The sequence below is a fragment of the Stegodyphus dumicola genome, chromosome 1, assembly GCF_044657685.1.
Source record: "Stegodyphus dumicola isolate Sdum_Otavi_A_Nest chromosome 1, ASM4465768v1".
In the NCBI taxonomy this organism is placed as follows: domain Eukaryota; kingdom Metazoa; phylum Arthropoda; class Arachnida; order Araneae; family Eresidae; genus Stegodyphus; species Stegodyphus dumicola.
This window is the reverse complement of record NC_140768.1, coordinates 79,458,659-79,478,731: the sequence shown is the minus strand read 5'-3', so window position 1 is coordinate 79,478,731 and position 20,073 is coordinate 79,458,659. Positions and strand designations below refer to the sequence as shown.

At 32.3% G+C, this 20,073-nt stretch overlaps 1 protein-coding gene across 4 annotated transcripts in view; it reads left to right on the top strand.

The window, feature by feature from the left end:
* The first annotated feature begins 7,231 nt into the window (after positions 1–7,231).
* Positions 7,232–20,073, top strand: part of LOC118182411 (zinc phosphodiesterase ELAC protein 2-like) — a 100,466-nt gene continuing 87,624 nt past the window's right edge. The window contains exon 1 of one of the 4 annotated variants that reach the window (XR_015041143.1): positions 7,232–7,671. Coding sequence is in view for 2 of the 4 variants with exons in the window: in XM_085816741.1 (XP_085672867.1) it covers positions 7,376–7,671 (296 nt within the window). In the remaining 2 variants the exon portion in view is untranslated. The remainder of the gene's footprint in view (positions 7,672–20,073) is intronic. The other 3 variants (XM_085816741.1, XM_085816738.1, XM_085816749.1) reach the window with 3 other exon arrangements.

Sequence of the window (20,073 nt, the reverse complement as noted above, 5' to 3'; positions counted from 1 at the left end):
CTTGCCGGGAGTCGAACCTGGACCTCTCAAATACGCTCCGAGTGTGCTACCGTTACACCACGAAGGCATGCAGAAAGGAGAGAGAAAATAACTCCCCTTTTAAAGGGCGACTACTGGAGATTAAAACCCAATCGCCAAATCCTGGTGGTGAAGAATCATCATCCACCACATTTTTTGTTCGAACGCCTCTGTAGAGACATTAGGTATTTCTGAAGCAGAAGACGTAAAAAAAGAGTAGTGCCTCCGCCGGGACTCAACCTGGACCTCTCGAATACGTGTCGAATGTGCTACCGTTACACCACGAAGGCATGCAGAAAGGAGGAAGAAAATACTTTATAAACATATAAAAGTTGTATATTTATACACCATTTATTTTGATCATAAAATTAAAGTGAAATAAAAATTAAAAAAAAAAAAAGGCAAAAAATTTTTCCGCCCTTTTATTTTGGTTTGGCAATTAAAATATTTCCCGAATTCCATTTTTCTTGGCTGTAAACTGGAAAACATATCTACATCTTTATCAGGTGATATTTTTTTGCCATAATTAATGTATGCCTTAAAACCAGAAAATTTCTGTTCTCTTCTAAAAGCACTTTCGGAAAATTCACAAGATGTTATTCGTTCGCAAGATATTATTCTACAATGTAGCTTCAAAAATATGAAAAATGCATCCATATGGGTGAAAAAAGTTTTCATTCGAAGTTTTAAAGCCTAATTGTCAGGGAGTTTTGCTTTGGAAATAGACATGAATACCGTTGCCAACGTTTGTCTCTTCATTCAGAAGCTCTGGAGATGATAAATATCTTTATATGTCACGTTTAAATAATTTACAACAAGAGAGAAGAGAAACACGTCAAAGTGTACTATACAATTAGGTAAAGCAGCGACCTTGTTTTTGGTATGGATTTTAATCAGGACTATATCGATTTTGTAGGCTAACAGGTACAGGTCCTTCTTCAGTAGGAGCAAAAACTTCTGCAAAATTCCTTTTTGGTTGACTTACTCTCGTCTTCATCACTATTTTTCGTTTCTATTGCCTTTCTTTAAATACTTTATCTAGTGTTATTACGACACATTAATTATTTAGAAAAATAGCTCAATTAGAACCCTACTCAGTATGAAGAATTTATGTGTTTTTGAAAATTTTTGGATTCTTTGGCATTTTGAAATTCTAGCTACTAGGTTCTCAAGTCTATTCTCAAGTCGCAAATTTCAAAATTATTGAAAAGTCAGAAAATTGCAAAAGTATGAAACTTAAAGATATTAATTAAATATTTTTTATTATAAATGTATTCTTCTTTTTGGCTTATACTAAACATTCTTGTAACAAAATAGATGAGAAGTCTGAGGAAGTAGGGGATCAGTTGACTTCTTTGAGTTTTCTAAAGAAAACTCCATTAAATGAGCCTAATTTTCTATTTTATTGCATTTTCACTTATTTCAAGTTTTTATTCCAAAGGGGCAATTTGCCCAGAAGGACTATTATTGCCCAAAAGAACTATTAATTTCCTTTTGGCATTTTGTGTCGATTCAACAAAACAGTTGTTTTACTTTTCAAATTGTTGCCACCAAATATTACAGCCACGTATTATATTTAAAGAAATTAAGTAATCAAGAATCTGCATAAGTGTATGTATGTTTCTCTCATTGTGATAAAACAACGGTACCTAGAGCCATCAAATTTTGAATACTGAACGTTTCCACCCGAATATGTATATTCGGGTGGAAACGTTAAATATGCTTGTTATTATTTGTCATATATATATATATATAAGTTTGTTATTGTTTCTCCAGGGTGTCCGAAAAGTCTTTCCCTGATTACATAAATTGATAACTCAGGCTAGAAGTAAGATACAAATATGAAACTTGTGTCGAATTGTTTACAAACTATCAAAGTTTTTTTTCTGTTTTAGGTTCGCAGTACGTAGGTAGTGGATGAGGTGCAGTGCCCAAGAAGCCATGTTAACCAATCAGGAGAAGGCACAGTGTGTCCTGTGGTACCATGAGACACGATCATTATTAACCACAGTTCAGACACACTTACAGACAACATTTGGAAGGAATCCACCTGATATCAAGAGCATTAAAGCCTGGTATGAGAAGTTCAAGAACACAGGATCGGTTGCTGACCTTCCGAGGTCTGGTCGACCAAAAACCTCAGCAGACAGGGTGGAAGCTGTGAGGCAGTCTTTTCTGCGAAGTCCGAAGAAATCAGTGCGCAAGGCCTCACGTGAATTACAGATACCGAAAAGCTCTCTCCATGACATTTTACACAAACGTTTATTGTTTCGTGCATACAAAGTGCAAATCGTTCAGGCCTTGTTGCCCAATGTCAGTACACGTCGATATGACTTTGCGGTCGAAATGCTATCACGTATTGAGGACGATGATGGTTATCTCAGGCGAATTGCCTTTTCCGACGAAGCGACCTTTTCTGTCAGTGGAGTAGTGAATCGCCATAATGTGCGCATTTGAAGTTCACAACCCCCTGGCGAGGTCATGGAGTGCACCAGAGGCAGTCCAAAGGTGAATGTTTGATGCGCGCTATTGCACTATGGAACTATCGGGCCATTCTTCTTCGCTGAGGCTACCATCACATCTGCAGTGTATCTGAATATGTTGCAACTGTATGCTGTTCCTCAGCTGCTTCAGTATCACTCCGATGTCTTGTTTCAGCAAGACGCTGCACCGCCTCATTGGGGTTTGGACTTCCGTGCCTATCTCTATATGACCTTTCCTGGGCGATGGATTGGTCGTGATGGGCCAACGGTTTCGCCTCCACGCTCTCCTGACATAACTCCATTAGACTTCTTTTTATAGGGTTATGTCAAGGACGAGGTCTACCGAACAGGTGTACCAGATCTTGAAACCCTGCGGCAACGGATAACCACAGTCGTTGAATCGATCCCTCTAGTGATGTTGGCTAATGTGTGGACGGAAATTGAATATCGCCTAGATGTGCTACGTGCTACCAAGGGTGCTCATGTTGAAGTTTACTGATGTGTGAAAAAAAATTTTGATAGTTTGTAAACAATTAGACACCAGTTTCATATTTGTATCTTACTTCTAGCCTGAGATGTCAATTTATGTAATCAGGGAAAGACTTTTCGGACACCCTATATATATTTATATATATATATATATATGCTTGTTATTATTTGTTTAATTGAGTGGAACAAATCACAGGAAGGTTATCTGTCTATAGGAAAGTATGCATTTATGGAGAATTTTGTAAAGGAAACTTATTTGTATTTACATTACACATAAGAATACCATGCAAATATTTATGTAGTCAGTTCGTTCAATGAGATTCTAACTTGAATCGAATTAGCACTTGTAAAGTTGCACGCTTTGAACCTGCACGCAACAAAGTGGTGACTGCTGAGAACTGGAAATAGACCAAAGTCTTGAGAAGTGTTTAAATCCCTTTTTATTCAACTTTAGAAATTACAAATGCGGGCTCTTGACGCTGACAAACTACGCCGACCCGGCGGTAAAATAAAAATAAGAAACTGAAAAGAGATAATAACAAGTGACTAACTACGAGGCTCTCTAAACGTAACTAACCTCACCGCGTTCTAAAATACCGCTGATAATTCAGCAAACTCTGAATATTACGTTGAAAGATTAACAATTTGCCGAGGCAAGCACACAGGCCGAAACGCGTGGTTCTTCAATTTCTAACTAGCCACCTCCACACTCGTGAAGCAAGAAAAGCACCCTTTCGAACTCGTTTTCTTTCTATTTAACTCAGAATACTTCCGCTGATAATTTGAATCCTTGCGCGTTCTACTAAAATTTACATACTCTGGCATTGGCAATTCCAGGGGAAAGTAAGGCTTGACAGGAAAGATAGTTTAAACTTAAAATAAATGTTAGTTAAAATAAATATAAACCCTACACACTGTTGAGCGATTTTATACATTCTGCCCACTGATGAGCTGCACTTATTTCTCCTGTTTTATACTTTCTTTTATTCCATAATTATCTAAATTGTCCCAAACACAGAAGCAAGCAAAATAAATAAATAAATATAATAAAATAAAATAAGATACTTGTCAGTGGAGGGGGAAAAAAAAGAAAAAAAAAACATCTGCGTATTTAACAACTGCTTCATTATAGCCTTTGAAATAACAAAGATTTAAATTACTGGACACTGACAAAATGAAATTCATTTTGCTGAAAACATCAAAGTTGACATTCTTTCTATATTATTCAAAAAAAAAAAAAAAAGAAAAAAAAAAGAAAAAGAAAGAAAAGTTTAATATTTTTACTACATTTATTGACTTAACTGAAGTTCGAAATTAATGCAAAAAGCTTTCACTCAGAATTATTTTACTGAGTTCCCTTCCCTCTCTTGTGCAATATTTGAATAATAATTAGCAGATCTTAAAATTAAATACCCCAGCTCATTTTTAAGTACTTAATTTTCATAAACATTGCGATTTTAGCTGCTTAAATGCTTTTTGCTTCTTTAGAATCTCCACTTTAAGAGAATTGCGATGCTAGGCTTGATAACTAGAGAGAAAGTGAGACCGGGTACGGAGAAATGTTCAAAGATGTAAAAGGACAAAAGCTTTACAAGTGTCATATAACCTTTGAAGTATTTTCTCGCCATTTGTTTGGTGGAGCAGGGTGGCTCTTTCTGATTTTACTTCTAAATCGTAGCGTTCAGTTCAATTTTGGTTAATCACAGAATTTGTTAGGAAGCTGGAAATTAATATTTTAAAAATTTAAGGCTTGTGTACTGAAAATAATTTAGCACTTTTTTCTTTTTGAATCATAGGTAGTGCTGCAAAGCCTTGGCTACGCGCCTGTATGATGATTTACATATTTTTACTTAAATGTAAAGTTACTGAACCTGTCTCATTCTGATTTCGGTCTAAATTCCCTCCCTCATAATTTGTTTCTGGCTTTCCAAAACTGATTTGGGGGGGGATGTTGTTTACTTTTTTTTTTTTGTGTGTGTGTGTGTGTGTGTGTGTGTGTGTGTTTCTTAGAATACATTTAGCTTCAACGATGTGCTTTGCACAATGAAGACTTTAAGCCATTCCTCTTTGAAAATTTTCGTCTGAAAAAAGCAATAAAAATTAGACAGAGGATTTCTGTGTAGAAAATTTAGATATGAAATAAGTTAAAAGCGATTAAATCAACTATTAAGTGAGTGAACAATTAATCATATAATACTGGTTATTAAGAATTTTGTATGCCTTTTTATTTTATTATTTATTTATTTATTTATTTATCTTTTTGGAAATACTTGGCATTTTCAGAACACAAAGTATTTCAAAGAACTTTGAAATATTAGTACAAACACATTAATAAATTAAATTTAAATAAATAATGGGATGTAATTTAAAAGACAGAAGAGATGTAAAAGATTTAGATTTAAAAATTTGCACACACAAATGATTTATCAGATTTTATTTCATAAATAACTTTGGTTTTGAAATATGGCATTTGAACCTATAAACATCTGTGGATACTGAAAACGTGATGAATATATAAGAATATTATAACTTTCAGTAAGTTTTCTTATTGAATAATAAATTCTGACAGGACTAGGGTCTAAGTTTGCATAAAAATTCCTCTATTAAACAAAAGAATTTAGGTAAGCTCTGTAGCCTTTTGTCAATACATTAAAGGTATTTTTAATTAATTACACGTCCTCGCTTGCAATTAGAACCATCATTAAATCCCTGTTTTATCTAATCCTTTCCTGAACATTATCATGCATATAGATTGACCTCGTCTTTATAACTGATGATTATTACTTGCAAATTATTCTCTTACTGGTGAACTATTAACAACGCTTTCTGTTGCTGAGTTAGGGTTAACAACCTTCGCTCTTGCTACCACCTGCTTCGGCCAAAGAATAGACGTTCTTTGCCTCGGCGGTCCTGCCGGAAATTGGCTTAAAATGCTGATACCTGGGATGATTGTGCGCAAGCGCGAACGTAGGTGGTGTGAATCAAGGAGGTGTGCATCAAGGAGGTTCTATTCTAACCTCCTTTGGTGTGAATAGCCTCTTAGCTAACCTCTTAGCTCTAGCTTGGTGTGAATAGCCTCTTAGTTATTCGCACCGTCGGTGCGATTAGCCAATGTGGTTGAAAGCACTGTGTCGATGTTTTATTGTATTGCAGGAAGTAGCTCATTTGGAGTTTATTTTTGCTGATTGTATGCAAATAATTTCATATGTGTTTTGTGTGTTTAACCTGGAATTTCAAGGAAAACCATGCAATTAGAAGTGTATAAAAAGTATACTGAATTAATTTATATCGCATAATATTTAATGAATCTAGGAAAACATTTTATCTTTTCAAGCAAAACATAAGCATTTAAAAATAAAATATCAATTTTAAGAATAATTGATGTTGTGTTTTAACCAGTTTTGCTTCTGTCATGCAGTTTACACTAATAACTTTATATCTGAGTCAAAAATTCAAGAGCAAATTGTATAAAGCCTGTTAATTAGTTAAATTATATGAACTTCATCAACTTCAAATATCTCTATATGAAAACACTAAGTCCGAACAGTAAATTTATTGGGGGAGGGGCCCAGGAAAATTTTTTGCATAGGGGCCCAAGAGTTCTAGGTACGCCAACGCTGGTTGATTCCCTCTTGCTCACACTTATTCTCATTTTCATACTGTTTTATTGTAAAATTCTAATCTTCACACTTTGTTCAAAAAATTCTCACCAAATTTGTTATCTCAAGAACTATTTATTACTCGGAAATAACTATCTATATCTCTTTAGTTATTTATGACTCTACAATAATTAAATAATTCCTTTACTCATACTCTCAAATGATGAAAACGAAAGTTACACATCATAGTATGTTGCCATTCTCTGACACATAAACTTTTACAAAACATAGATAATAATAATATGAATACATAATGAATAAAAAAAACCTATAAAGAAAACGATTACATCTGCTTGAAGCAGATGCTTGAAGCAGATGTAATCGTTTCAGTAATCTGCTTGAAGAAAATATAAACAAAAATATTAGAGTCAAGATATTGTTCACACTTATTCTGTTTACATACTATTCTGCTTTTTATTCCTCGCCACTTATGCTGGAAGACTTTGTCATTGTCTGCTTCATCTTGAAAACTTAAAACTGTTGTCATTAATTAGGAACCTTTTTTCTCCTTTGCAATATCACTTTTCATTTTATATTTCTACCTAAATACAAAAAGATTTTGTGGGTGCAAAACTGTAATTTGTCTGTCTGACTTGCCGATTCTTCCGATGAATAATATTCCGTTTTGCCCCGTGAATGTTTGTTTACTGTTTGCGAGAAATTTATTGCATGTTTCAAAGGAAATAAACTACGGGAAGGAATAATTATTTCTGTCTCTTAGACCATATGATACTCACAACTTCGCATCTACCATCTTTGAAATATGTGAAAAGTTTGATATGCATATCAAATATTTATCAGGTATGTGTGTTGTCACGCGGTTTTTATGGGAATAATATTCGTTCAAAGAACATGCCTAAAGTAAAACCTAACACTGCTGCTTTAAGGGAAGTGAGAATGAAAGAAAAGACTTCTGCACAAAGTAAAAATTTTGGCCCGCCAAGTGAAATATATTTATGTGTATTGGGTAATGGCTCAATATCGTCGCCACGAGCACTTTATATGTTTACAGATCATGGAAGGTATGTTGAATCTGAATTTATACATTTTCGATTGTGATGACAGGCTTATAAAAATTTTAAAAGTGCTTCCAATGTATTTTACATGAGGGCAAATTGTTTTAAATCTTAAAAGTCTTTTATTTCTGTATGTAATAAAAACAGTTACAATGAATCATTTCATGTATCATTTAAACCTTCATAAATGCACTAATTTCAGAGACGTCTGTGAAATTTAGTAAAGGATATATTAACACTAAATATTAAAAAAATTATATTAATATATCGGAGTTGCTATTATTTGTGTTGTAAAATCCTAGTATAGTATACGGCAGGGGTGGCCAAAGGGCGGTTCGCGAGCCACAGCTCGGCTCTCGCAGGCAGTTTGTGCGGCTCAGTGTGCAAAAGGAAGTAATTAATTAGTTTAGACTCATTTTACAAAGTTATCAGGGATTTCAGCTGATCTTTAGAATATGGTAACTGGTAGTTTGGCGACATTGTGGAGGCGATAAAGGTTACTACCTGGGACTTTGGTAATAATGTGAGCAGTACTCAGTTCCGATTACGCATTATTTTGTGTGAGGGAAATGAGAGATCATGGGATATGTCATGTGATATTAATGGACGAATTACGGTTCTTTAATTGGAAAAGGGGGGAATTTGGAAAAATATCTGTGGCTGTATATTATTTTGTATTAAGCTTCATTGTGTGTTGTGTGAAGTAGGGTTGAATAATTTTGGGATTGTATGGCGCTGTCTAAAGTGAATTCTCGATTTTTAATGCGTCATTCCGAGGCATTATGATAAAGAGAATTTTGCTTTTTATTTAGCGGAGGAAGTGTGGAGGAAAAATTCGCAGAAAAAATCGTTCAATAATTTTATTGAATCCATAATAAAAGTGTATCCACCATGTAAGCAAGATTCTGAAGAAGATTAGGTAAGTTAGTATTTTTAATTATTTGAGGATATTATTTTTATGCATTGTTCTAAATGTGAGGTGGAAGTAAAGTAATTTGGTATTATTGGGAAAATTGTTATTAGCAATGATTTAGTTTAAAGTAATTAGGATTGTAAGCTAATTTTTATTAATTTAATGTATGTGCTTATTTATATTTTAAGTAGTGTTTTTTAATTTAATTATATTTTAATTTGATGATCGAGATTTTGAGAGTTATATGTTTGTAGTATTTTGGAATACGTTTGAGTAGAAGCAAATGTGCATGGAAAGAATTTAAGTATTTGGAACCATTTTTAATGTTTGCGTTAGAAATTGGTAGGTGAGGTTTATAATAGATAATTTAGAGGGAAAAGTGGTTGATCTTTACATTATGGTAACTTCGCGATTTTTTGGCGAAAATTTGGCAACCAACTCTCCTACAGCAACCCTCTATTTTTTTTTCCCCGCCGCCATTTTGTCTTCACGAAGTAAAGACATTTCTTTTCTTTTTATCTACTGAACACTTCTTCCAACAATCTACTAGCTAGAAATTTTATCAAACAAAACTGCTTAATCATGACAAATATTCACTGCAAAATTGGGAAAAAGTGCACAATACCATACTCCTTACGTGTTTTTCAAAATAACACATACACATAAACCATGTACACGCCGACTTATTTTTACTTAAAAAAACATCCCAGAATTGCACAAAAATGGCATTGCGCCACACTCTTCACTATATCCATGTACACTGCTTTTTTCTCATAAATTAGAAAAATTTCACGAAAATACATGACAATTTTCTCAATCTTTAAACCCGGTAAAAAGAACATATATGAAATTACCTGATCGCGAAAAAGTATTTACCCTTTCCAAATATGAACATTTCCACATGGTTTTTGTTGGTAAACATTTTTTAAGTTTTTTAAGTTGCAAGTTTGGTAAACGTGCATAGAAATAATTTAAATATTTAAGACTAAGTATTTGTAACCATTTTTAATGTTTTGTTATAGATTCGTTGATGATGTTTATAATATATAATTTAGAGGTAAAAGTTTTTGGATATTTTATTTATTTTATACGTGCAAATGTTCGTCTTTGGAAAGGGTATACACTTTTTCGCGATCAGGTAATTTCATATGCCCTTTTTGGTTGATCTTTTTATTATGGTAACTTGGCAATTTTTTGGTGACCAACTCTGCTACAGCAACCCTCTATTTTTTTTTTTTGTCGCCGCCATTTTGTCTTCACGAAGTAAAGACATGTTTCTTTTCTTTTTATTTACTGAACACTTTTTCCAACAATCTACTAGCCAAATTACACTTATACTAGAAATTTTATCTAACAAAACTGCTTAATCATGACAAATATTCACTGCAAAATTGTGAAAAAGTGCACAATCGGAAACTCTTTGCGCGTTTTTTACAATAACACATACGCATAAACCATGTACACGTTGACTTATTTTTACTTAACCCACCGGGCAGCTCGCATTCAAATCTATATACGTCTCGAAAACTGCAGTAAAAATTAACCATGTTTACAACTTTTTTTTCATTTAGAGTGAATCAAAATTGTCTTGAAAACGGCCTTTGTTAGATTTTCTTCCCCCCTCCTTATAGGGCGATCAACAAGTCTTTTCACTTAAGTCATGGTTTCCTACTGTCCTTTGATTACCGCCTAGAGGCGATTAAGCAGATGGGCTGCTTTTGCCCTTACGGAGGAAGGAACACGTTTTGTGTCCATGCTTTGGTTAGACGACAAAAGATATTTTTTTCTGGAAATCCAAAACAGAAAAGGAAGTTTTGTATTGCCTTGTTACTAATTTTGAGCACTTTTCTAATCTTAATTGCTTATCAGAGCCGTGCCAAGATATTTTTTCACCTGAGGCAGAAAGGTCAATGCGCGTCCATATAAATATAAAAATAGCTACACTTGTATTAAGCAAAAGTAATTGTATTAAATCAAAATGTCATAACTCTTATAGCATAATTATACCATAATTCTTAAAGTATTTTTTAATCATAGTTTTATAAATTCAGAGAAATAATGTAGCCAATTATTTATAATTTTCAAATGAAAACGTTAAAAAATTCGTTTTTGATAAATAAGAAATAACACTGAAATGCATATTGCATTAATTTCCAGGTTTTCTTGCAATTTTTTGGTTTGTTTTATTGATTTAAGTTTGACAAAGCCTATTTCCCCTAATAATTAAAGTAATTTTCGAATTCGTATAGCCAATTTGGCGCCTCTTCTAGTGATTCACATGAGCCCCGCTTTGTTCCTTTTTAAGTATAAATATTATTGATTTTTATTGTGTTTCGGTATTTTAATGTACGTTTATAGAATGTTAATTTGTTTTTATATGCATATTTCAGTAATATCATCTTATGACTAGTGAGACAGTGTAGTTTAACTAATTTTCTGCTTTTGATTCATGTTATCGAGCTTTAACGCTAAGAAAAAATTTATAAGAGGCTTAAAATACCTAATTCCTATTGAAAGCTACATGTAATTGATAATTAAATTACTATTAAAATAACAAACACATGCTCAGTGTCAGTCATTTCAACATAATGTTTGTAATTCATTTTACCACAAATTTATTTCGTTTATCTTGTTTCATATTTATAAAAAGGGAGTTTATCGCATTTATTGGTTGATAGAAGTTATGAAATATTGAATATTTTGAAACAAATTTCAGTCATAATAACCTTATTAAAATTTTTCTACATATAGACAAGATGTCACAGATACCTTTCAGTTTCCGAACTAAATTACATGGTACTGAAATTCGGTGCATTTTCATATGATTATTTTTGACAGAAAGAGTTACCTTACATAAATGACAAAAGAACATTGTTTTAATTCTTAATTAAATATAGCACTTGTATTAAATTGCTAAAATTCATTGTTAGGAAAATCTCGCTCTAAAAAATTAAGACACTTTTACCTATCAAAGTGGAATTTTTGTGGTTTTCTCTGTGCATAATGTGGGCGCGAGTAAGTTTTTCTTAGAATGTCCTCCATGGAGGCATTCCTCCCTTTAGGCAGATAGCTCTCGTGTGCTTTGAAGGAAAAATAAAGCAAACCAAAACAAAAGCTTCAAAATTGGTTTTTAACATTTTTTTGGGGTTCAAATACGCAAATTACTTAGAGATCTCAATTCACATTATCAAATGTTATTATTTAAATAAATAAAAGCAAGCTGAGGATTTCCATTTAAATTGTTTGTTTTAAAATAAAATATAAGAACAGTAAGTTTTGAATAAATCTTGTCAACATCAAGCAGCGACAGAAACATGCCAATGTAAAATTTAATATCAGGCCAAAAAGAAATGCTTTGACGTAGATTTTGGATAAAACTTAATCAAATTCGCAGGTAGTCAGAGACAGGCCTTTCTTCAGTAGAGAGAAAAAAATGTTTCTGAAGTATTTGTGTATTTATTACATAAATGTTTTAATTCTTCCATAGCACTGCTAATCGATAAAATTTATTTGATGAAAAGTAGGAAGTTTGCTTTTAAAATTCCGATTTTTCAACCTTTTTCAGTGACATATCTGGCATCGAAAAACACGTCTGGCCAGGAGGCAGATTAATGGCTGAAAAATTCTTAGAATTTAAAGAGGCATCGAACAAGAAAATTTAGGGATGGCGAAATTCTAAGAATTTGGCACTTGACAACAGCAAAAGATTTAGAATGTAGAGAGCTACAAAATTTAGGCAGGGCAAAATATTTTAAATTTATAGAACATCGGTCAGTAGAATTAAGATCCCACAGCGATTGCACTGAGAAACAAATCGACCTGCTTCTCGATTATGCGGATGGACGCAGATTAACTTCCGAAAGCTCAGTGAAGCAAGAGCTATACATAATGCAGCTATTTACGATTTCTGCTATAATAAACTGAAATTTAATATAATAATTTAACACTATATATCAGTTTACGAAAACATGATGATACTTTTGTGAAATTTTCTTTAATTCCCCAGTACACTAAAAAAAAAAAGTACAATAGATTATATAATGATATTACTAACAAAATGATGCTGATGACGCATTTAATTTTTAATCTTTTTATTAACCTAAATAAATATGTCATTGAGTTTTCCATAACTTATAGTTTTGCAAATTAAAAATGTTCAATAATATAATATGTGATTAGGGTATTATTGGTATGGTAATACTCAAGGCAAAGCACAGGAGGGTTATCTGCCTAAATGGAGGGATGCCTTCGTGGAGGACTTTCTAAGGGAAACTGGCTCGTATACGCGTCACACATGGGGAAAACGACCATGCAGCCAGCCCGTTCGCGGGATTCGAACCTCGGAACAAACTACCAGTGTTCAGCGTCTTTACCGCTCGGCCGCTGGTGGGTAATATGTAATTATGAAAGCTGTGTAAAAGAAGAAAAATTCTTGCACATTCGTCAGGCAGCATACGATGGGCACCTGCTTGAGGAAAAGGATGCGTTTGTAGATGACTTTTTCAGGGAAACTTTTTTGGTATATTCAACTTAAAATTCACCAAAATACCAAGCAACGAACGCATTCGCCGGAATTCAAACTTGGGCAAAACTACCAGTGTTCAGTTGCAAAAGAGAGTTAACAACATAAACAGGCAACATGTCTGAAATTAGTATTTATTGCATCCAACAGTGATATGATTTTCTGATATAATTTAATGGAATATCACTGTAAAAGAACGGGAATCTTTTTTTTTTTTTTTTTTTCCTTTTGTAAGGAGATTTTTTTCCGCTTTGTTTTCAACATTTGGTTGAAATGCAAATTAAATAAATATTTACAAATGCAGAATATTGGATAGTTATTGATGATTTCGAGATTCAGTTTCTGAAATCCATTTCATGTGTCATTTCCTTAAAAAGGTGATACTGAAACCAACTTTCGAGGAGTAAAATGATTACTAGAAAAGAGTTTCCGATTTCTTTCATTCTTTTATTCCCATTATAAATTTATCCCATAGTTCTTAGAACATTCTTCTATCCGTAAGTGATGATTTGCTTTCCGAGAAAATTTTCTGAAAGGAATAAATTACTTAGTCTTCAAACCATGGGAAAATCTTGCCATCGCCGGTACTTAATTCCCTTCATTTACTGAGATAACCTGCTTTGTTATAAGTATGGTAGTTGTTTTCTGATTTTTACTGAATTTGCATGCTCAAAGCTATCTAAATAAAGAAACGCTATTGTGAATATCAGGGTATGAGTACATATATGAAAGGGTTATATATTTTTCAGGATTTCCCCTAGGGCAGAAAGAGGAAAAAGCTTGCATACATCGCCATTCCCGGAAACTAGACAGTACCGAAAACATTACTAGACAGTCCGGTTTACCAAACAATAGAGTTTATCTGATTCCTAGTTGTAAAAGCTGACAGTTATAAATTGTTATGTTCATGGCGACCTTCAGAAGGCATCAAATTACTTCAAAAGTTCCGCTGCTATAAATTTTCAGACTGCAATTTTGTTCCTTTAAATTTTCGAAAATACCTATTTTTTAAGTATTTTTCGGTACTTATATTAATATTGATACAAATAATATAGAAAGCACCAAACGTAGCTATGATGTATTTCAATTTGTCCTTAGTATTTTCTCACATGTAGTATTAACACTTTGTCTACACGTTTCTAATGTTTCACCATCGTAAGCCTTCTCTTTCCGAATGTATTCAGTTCCTTTTTGCTTTCGTTTTCTGCTTCTTTTTTTTTTTAAATTTTATTTATTTATTTATTTAATGTTACCATATCCTGAGTTTTACTCTAGCTGCTAGGTAGCATTCATTATATTCATATAGCTACTAGCTAGCATTCATTATAGTACAAAAACTAATATAGCTTGTCAATATCAACACATTTTTATCTTCAATAAAATCCACTAATTCGATTGATGCTGTAAAAATTACAATTTAATACTTTAGCCAATTATTCTGATTATAGTGATTTAAATTCGATTTTAGGCAACATATGCATTCTTTCAGAAAATGTGATATATTGAGCACCGCTGTTACAAGTAAATACTGTACATTCAACCATTTCATAATATGTAAATGTAGCATAACTTCTTTTCGAGTGCTTCCACTGAGACTCTTCTTCAAGTAAACCTTAATGGAACTTTATTTCATGAAAATTTAGAAGTATTATAAAAGCCTCAGAATTATTTCCATTGCAAACATTTATGAATTATGCAGAAAAATATATAAGAAAAACATCAATGAGAAACTATTATCGAATATACATTTCATGACAGTAGTAAAACATTTTTTCAGTACCGACGGTATTAAAAAGCTCAATATTGTGATAAGCTAAATAAAATAAAATGGTATTAAAAGTTTAATATTGTGATAAGTAAAAGTATACTAATTTATAACACTCATTTTATATTTTTGCCATTAGAACTATAATGTAATTCTAACCGTTAAAGTAGCATTGTATTTGTATTAACTAGAATTATAATTGTAATTTCAATTAAATTTATCAGTACTCGTTGTTTCCTGCACCTTGAGGGAGACGCATTATTTTTTTTTTCTATTATATAAAATACTGTCCTCAGAAAAAAATGTCTCTAGACATGATTCTGTCTCCAAAATTAATGGATGAGGTGAACAGAAATAATCTTGGAACAGCCTTTGGGCAAGTGCTGCGAGTATGCGAAATGTAAGACTGTAATTAAACTTTGATCATCCTGGAGACTACATTTTCTTAGAATACAGCCATTCGACAAATTATAAGACCTTCCATTTATCTTTAAAGTTTAAGCTATCTGTTATTGACTGAGAAAAGCTGGTAATTCATTGTAGTTACTTTGTAGTTAAAACTACAACTAATGCAGTTATAATTGTAATTGTGCCGCCCAGGTGGTATAGTGGTTAGGGAAGCCTGACTGTGATACCGAGGGGCCTGGGTTCGAATCCCGGAGAAGGCATGGCTTTAACTGTTCGTCCTTTCATAGGAGGCGATGGTGACCCACATATTAGATGCCTCTATAATAAAGTGACTGCAACTTCTGGCCTTGTATAGACTAATGGACTGTGTTGCACTGTAACTGTTCCCAATCTGCCATTGGGGAAATAATAATAATAATAATAATTGTAATACAATGATTGTTCGAATTACAATATAACTTCAAAAGCCATTAGATTTTTTGCTCAGCAGAGTAATAAGTCGTCTTTTGAATACTACTAGTTCAAATCGGATGCCCATTTTGGCAAACAATCTAAATGTTTAGATAGCTCCGTGGATTTCCTTATGTGTAACATGAATACAAATCATTTTATTTTAGAAAGTTCTCTATGAGTACATCATTCTTCTTAAACGTTTCGTTGCATTCAATTAAATAAATGTCTTTTCCTGCTTTTATTAACAGGTAATGTGAACATGAGCCAGTTTCCCTTAGAAAGTCCTCCACAGAAGCATCTTTGCAGTCTTTACCATAATCCAAATAATATGACAATCACAGGTGCATAAGAAAATTGTACTTTTATTTGTTCTTACGTGAAACAATGATGGAAAATAGTTCATGCAAGTACTTTCACTTGTAACTGAATAATGCATTTTAACTATTTATGGAAAATGTGTGTTATGTTGACTAAAAGACCAATTCGTATTTTTTTTTTTTTTTCCAATGGCAGGTAGTAGGCGTTTATAGACATTGATCACTACTAAGGACGGTCATGTTATTAAGGAGGGAACTAATATGTGGGCCACCGTTGTCACCTATGAAGAGGACGAACAAATTACATTCATGCCCTATCCGGGATTCGAACCCAGGCTCTTCAGGACGGCAACCAGTCATGAACCGCTTTACTATCTGGGCGGTAATTCATAATAAATGGATTTAGTAAAATGTCTAATACTCACAGCAATTAAGCATACTGATTGCTGATCAGAATCCTTTTTTACCAGCTAAAGTAATAGGTTGGATAAAATTATGAGACTTAGTTTAGTCCTTGATGATCTCCTTTCTGAAAAGAAAAGGATAAATGTAATTTTTATGATTTATTTCTTGTGTAATGTAAACAACACAAGCGTCCCGTAACAAATCCTTTGCGAAAACATCCCTTTGCACTGCCATAAACTCTTTGCTTGCTTTCCCTTAATCGTGTAATTTAAGTTCACATGTATATCGAAGATCATATACATACATATTTGCTTACTAACGTTATGTGCGTTTCAGTCTATATAAAATATTTCTTTTAAATAAACTCCTATTTACGCTGGTACCACAAACTACAATATATGTAAGATGATTCAGAAGACATGACAGAAAATATTAATATTTTTCTTATAGGTGATTATCCCATTGTATTATTTAAAAACTCATTATCCAAAATGCAGAAACATTTCGAATATAATATTATTGACTGTAATTTTCAAATACTATCACGCTTTCCTTAGCCTATGTCACTGAAATTATAAGGGGCAGTTGTTTTTCTGATTATATAGTTACAATCATCTGCTGCGCAATTTTAATTAAGAGGTCATTACAATTGCATTGTAATTTTTATTAGATTATATAATTACAGTTCTACTGTTTATTCAATTAGATATCACAATTAAAATGCAATTATAATTAAAATGCATTTGAGTAAATTGTATATGTAATTAAAAATTGTTACATTATAATTACAAGATAATTGCATAATGTTATTCCAATTACTGCGTGTTTTCAATTGCATTCTGCAATTACATTTGCAATTAAGATCTTGATTTTCCTGGGCAACGTAACTGCTTTTATCAGAAACAATTGCTATCCTAATTACATTATTATAATTACTTACTGGAGTTTACTGTAATTTAAATGAAATTTCGTAAACTGTAATTGTAATTAAAAAAAAACAGCTACTTTTCAACTATAACTACTTAGTAATTGCATAATTTTATTACAATTGCATACTACACTTAGAATTACAATTATGATCATAATTTCACTATGTTAAGTAATTCTAATTATAAGAGACAATTACTTTCCTAATTACGTAGTTATAATTACCTACTGCAATTGCAGTTAAAATTACGTTGTAATTAGCTAATATTACCGTAGTTGTGATTAGATGCAATAAAATTTGTAATTGTCATTAGATTATATAATTATAATGTTTGTGATTATCATTGCATTGTAATTGTAAGACTTCAGAATTAAAATGCAATTACATACATTATTGTTGCATTTAAAAAGTACTTACTTTCTAATTGTAATTGCGAAGCTAATTACAATTGCAATATAATTGAAATCACATATTTCAAAATATTGTTGCAGTTTCTTGCAATTTTAATTTTAATTCCAATTACATTTTGCCAAACTGCATCTAAAATTTGGAGAATAATTAGGCTGGAAAATGAAAATTCTCTTTACGATCATAAACATTTAAGTTTACTATAGCTTGTATAAGCACAGAACAGCTGTACGTTTTGAACGAGCTATTTATTCCGAGCTGTTATTCAAAACCTAACGATAAAACCCATTTGCCCCTAGCGAATAGATAGTTTCCTCTCCTCAATTACCTCCTGCAGAGAAAAATTATCACCTGTCAGTTTACATTAAGGGCAGAGAGGGGAGGGCACTCTGAGACAGGCCGTATATATGCTGCTTTGCCGTTTCGTGCCAAAATTTAAGTTTACGTATATATGCTGCCTTGCCGCCATGATGACCAAAATATTTGGACGCATATATGCTGCCTTGCCGCTATGAGAGCCATTATTTTCGAACGCATATATACGGCCTTGCCGCCTGGAGGGTTAAAAAAACATCCCAGAATTGCACAAAAATGGCATTGTGCACACTCTTCACTATATCCATGTACACTGCTTTTATCTCATAAATTAGAAAAATTTCACGAAAATGCATGACAATTTTCTGAATCTTTAAACCCAGTAAAAAGAACATATATGAAATTACCTTATCGTGAAAAAGTATATACCCTTTCCAAATATGAACATTTCCACGTATAAAATAAATAAAATATCTAAAATCTTTTACCTCTAAGTTATCTATTATATTATAAACGTCACCAACGAATTCATACCGCAAACATTACAAATACTAAGTGTCAAATATTTAAATTATTTCCATGCACGTTTACTTCAACTAAAACGTATACCAAATTCCTACAAACATAAAATTTACAAAATAACTATCATTTAATTAAAATATCACTAAACCATGTACACGTCGACTTATTTTTACTTAAAAAAACATCCCAGAATTGCACAAAAATGGCATTGCTCACACTCTTCACTATATCCATGTACACTGCTTTTTTCTCATAAATTAGAAAAATTTCACGAAAATGCATGACAGTTTTCTGAATCTTTAAACCCGGTAAAAAGAACATATATGAAATTACCTTATTGCGAAAAAGTATATACCCTTTCCAAATATGAACATTTCCACGTATAAAATAAATAAAATATCCAAAAACTTTTACCTCTAAATTATCTATTGTATTATAAACGTCACCAACGAATTCATACCGCAAACATTACAAATACTTAGTGTCAAATATTTAAATTATTTCCATTCACGTTTACTTCAACTAAAACGTATACCAAATTCTACAAACATAAAATTCACAAAATAACTATCATTTATTTAAAATATCACTAAACCATGTACATGTCGACTTATTTTTACTTAAAAAAACATCCCAGAATTCACAAAAATGGCATTGCGCACACTCTTCACTATATCCATGTACACTGCTTTTTTCTCATAAATTAGAAAAATTTCACGAAAATGCATGAAAATACTCAACGTATACTACTCAAACATATTCCAAAATACTACAAACATATAACTCACAAAATCACGATAATTAAATTAAAATATGATTAAATTAAAAAACACTACTTAAACTATAAATAAGCACATACATTAAATTAATAAAAATTAGATTACAATCCTAATTACTTTAAACTAAATCATTGCTAATAACAATTTTCAAATAATACCATATTAATTTATTTACTCCTTAAATTTAGAACAATGTATAAAAATAATATCCTCAAATGATTAAAAATACTAACTTACCTAATCTTCTTCAGAATCTTCATTACGTCGCTGCAGTACTACTGCTAATTTCTAAATCCAGTAGTCAACTGGAAGTCTATTCACCAAGTAATAAGAAATTAATAAAATTTCACCTATACTCAAACTACTTTCAGCAAACCACGTACCCTTCCTTACACTCCTTTTCACAAAATGTCCATTTTCACCATATTTCTTGCACGGCCATTTAAACTTCTAATATCCTTCCTTTCACACAATCTCAACTTATTATTATTATTATCAGATAAACGCATTAAAAATTTAGAATTCACTTTACATAGCGCCATGCTATCCGAAAATTAATCAACACTATTTCACACAACACACAATGGAGCTTTTCCAAATTAACCCCCTTTTCCGATTAAAGAACTGTAGTTCATCCATAATGTCACGTTTCACACAACACAGAATATAGCTA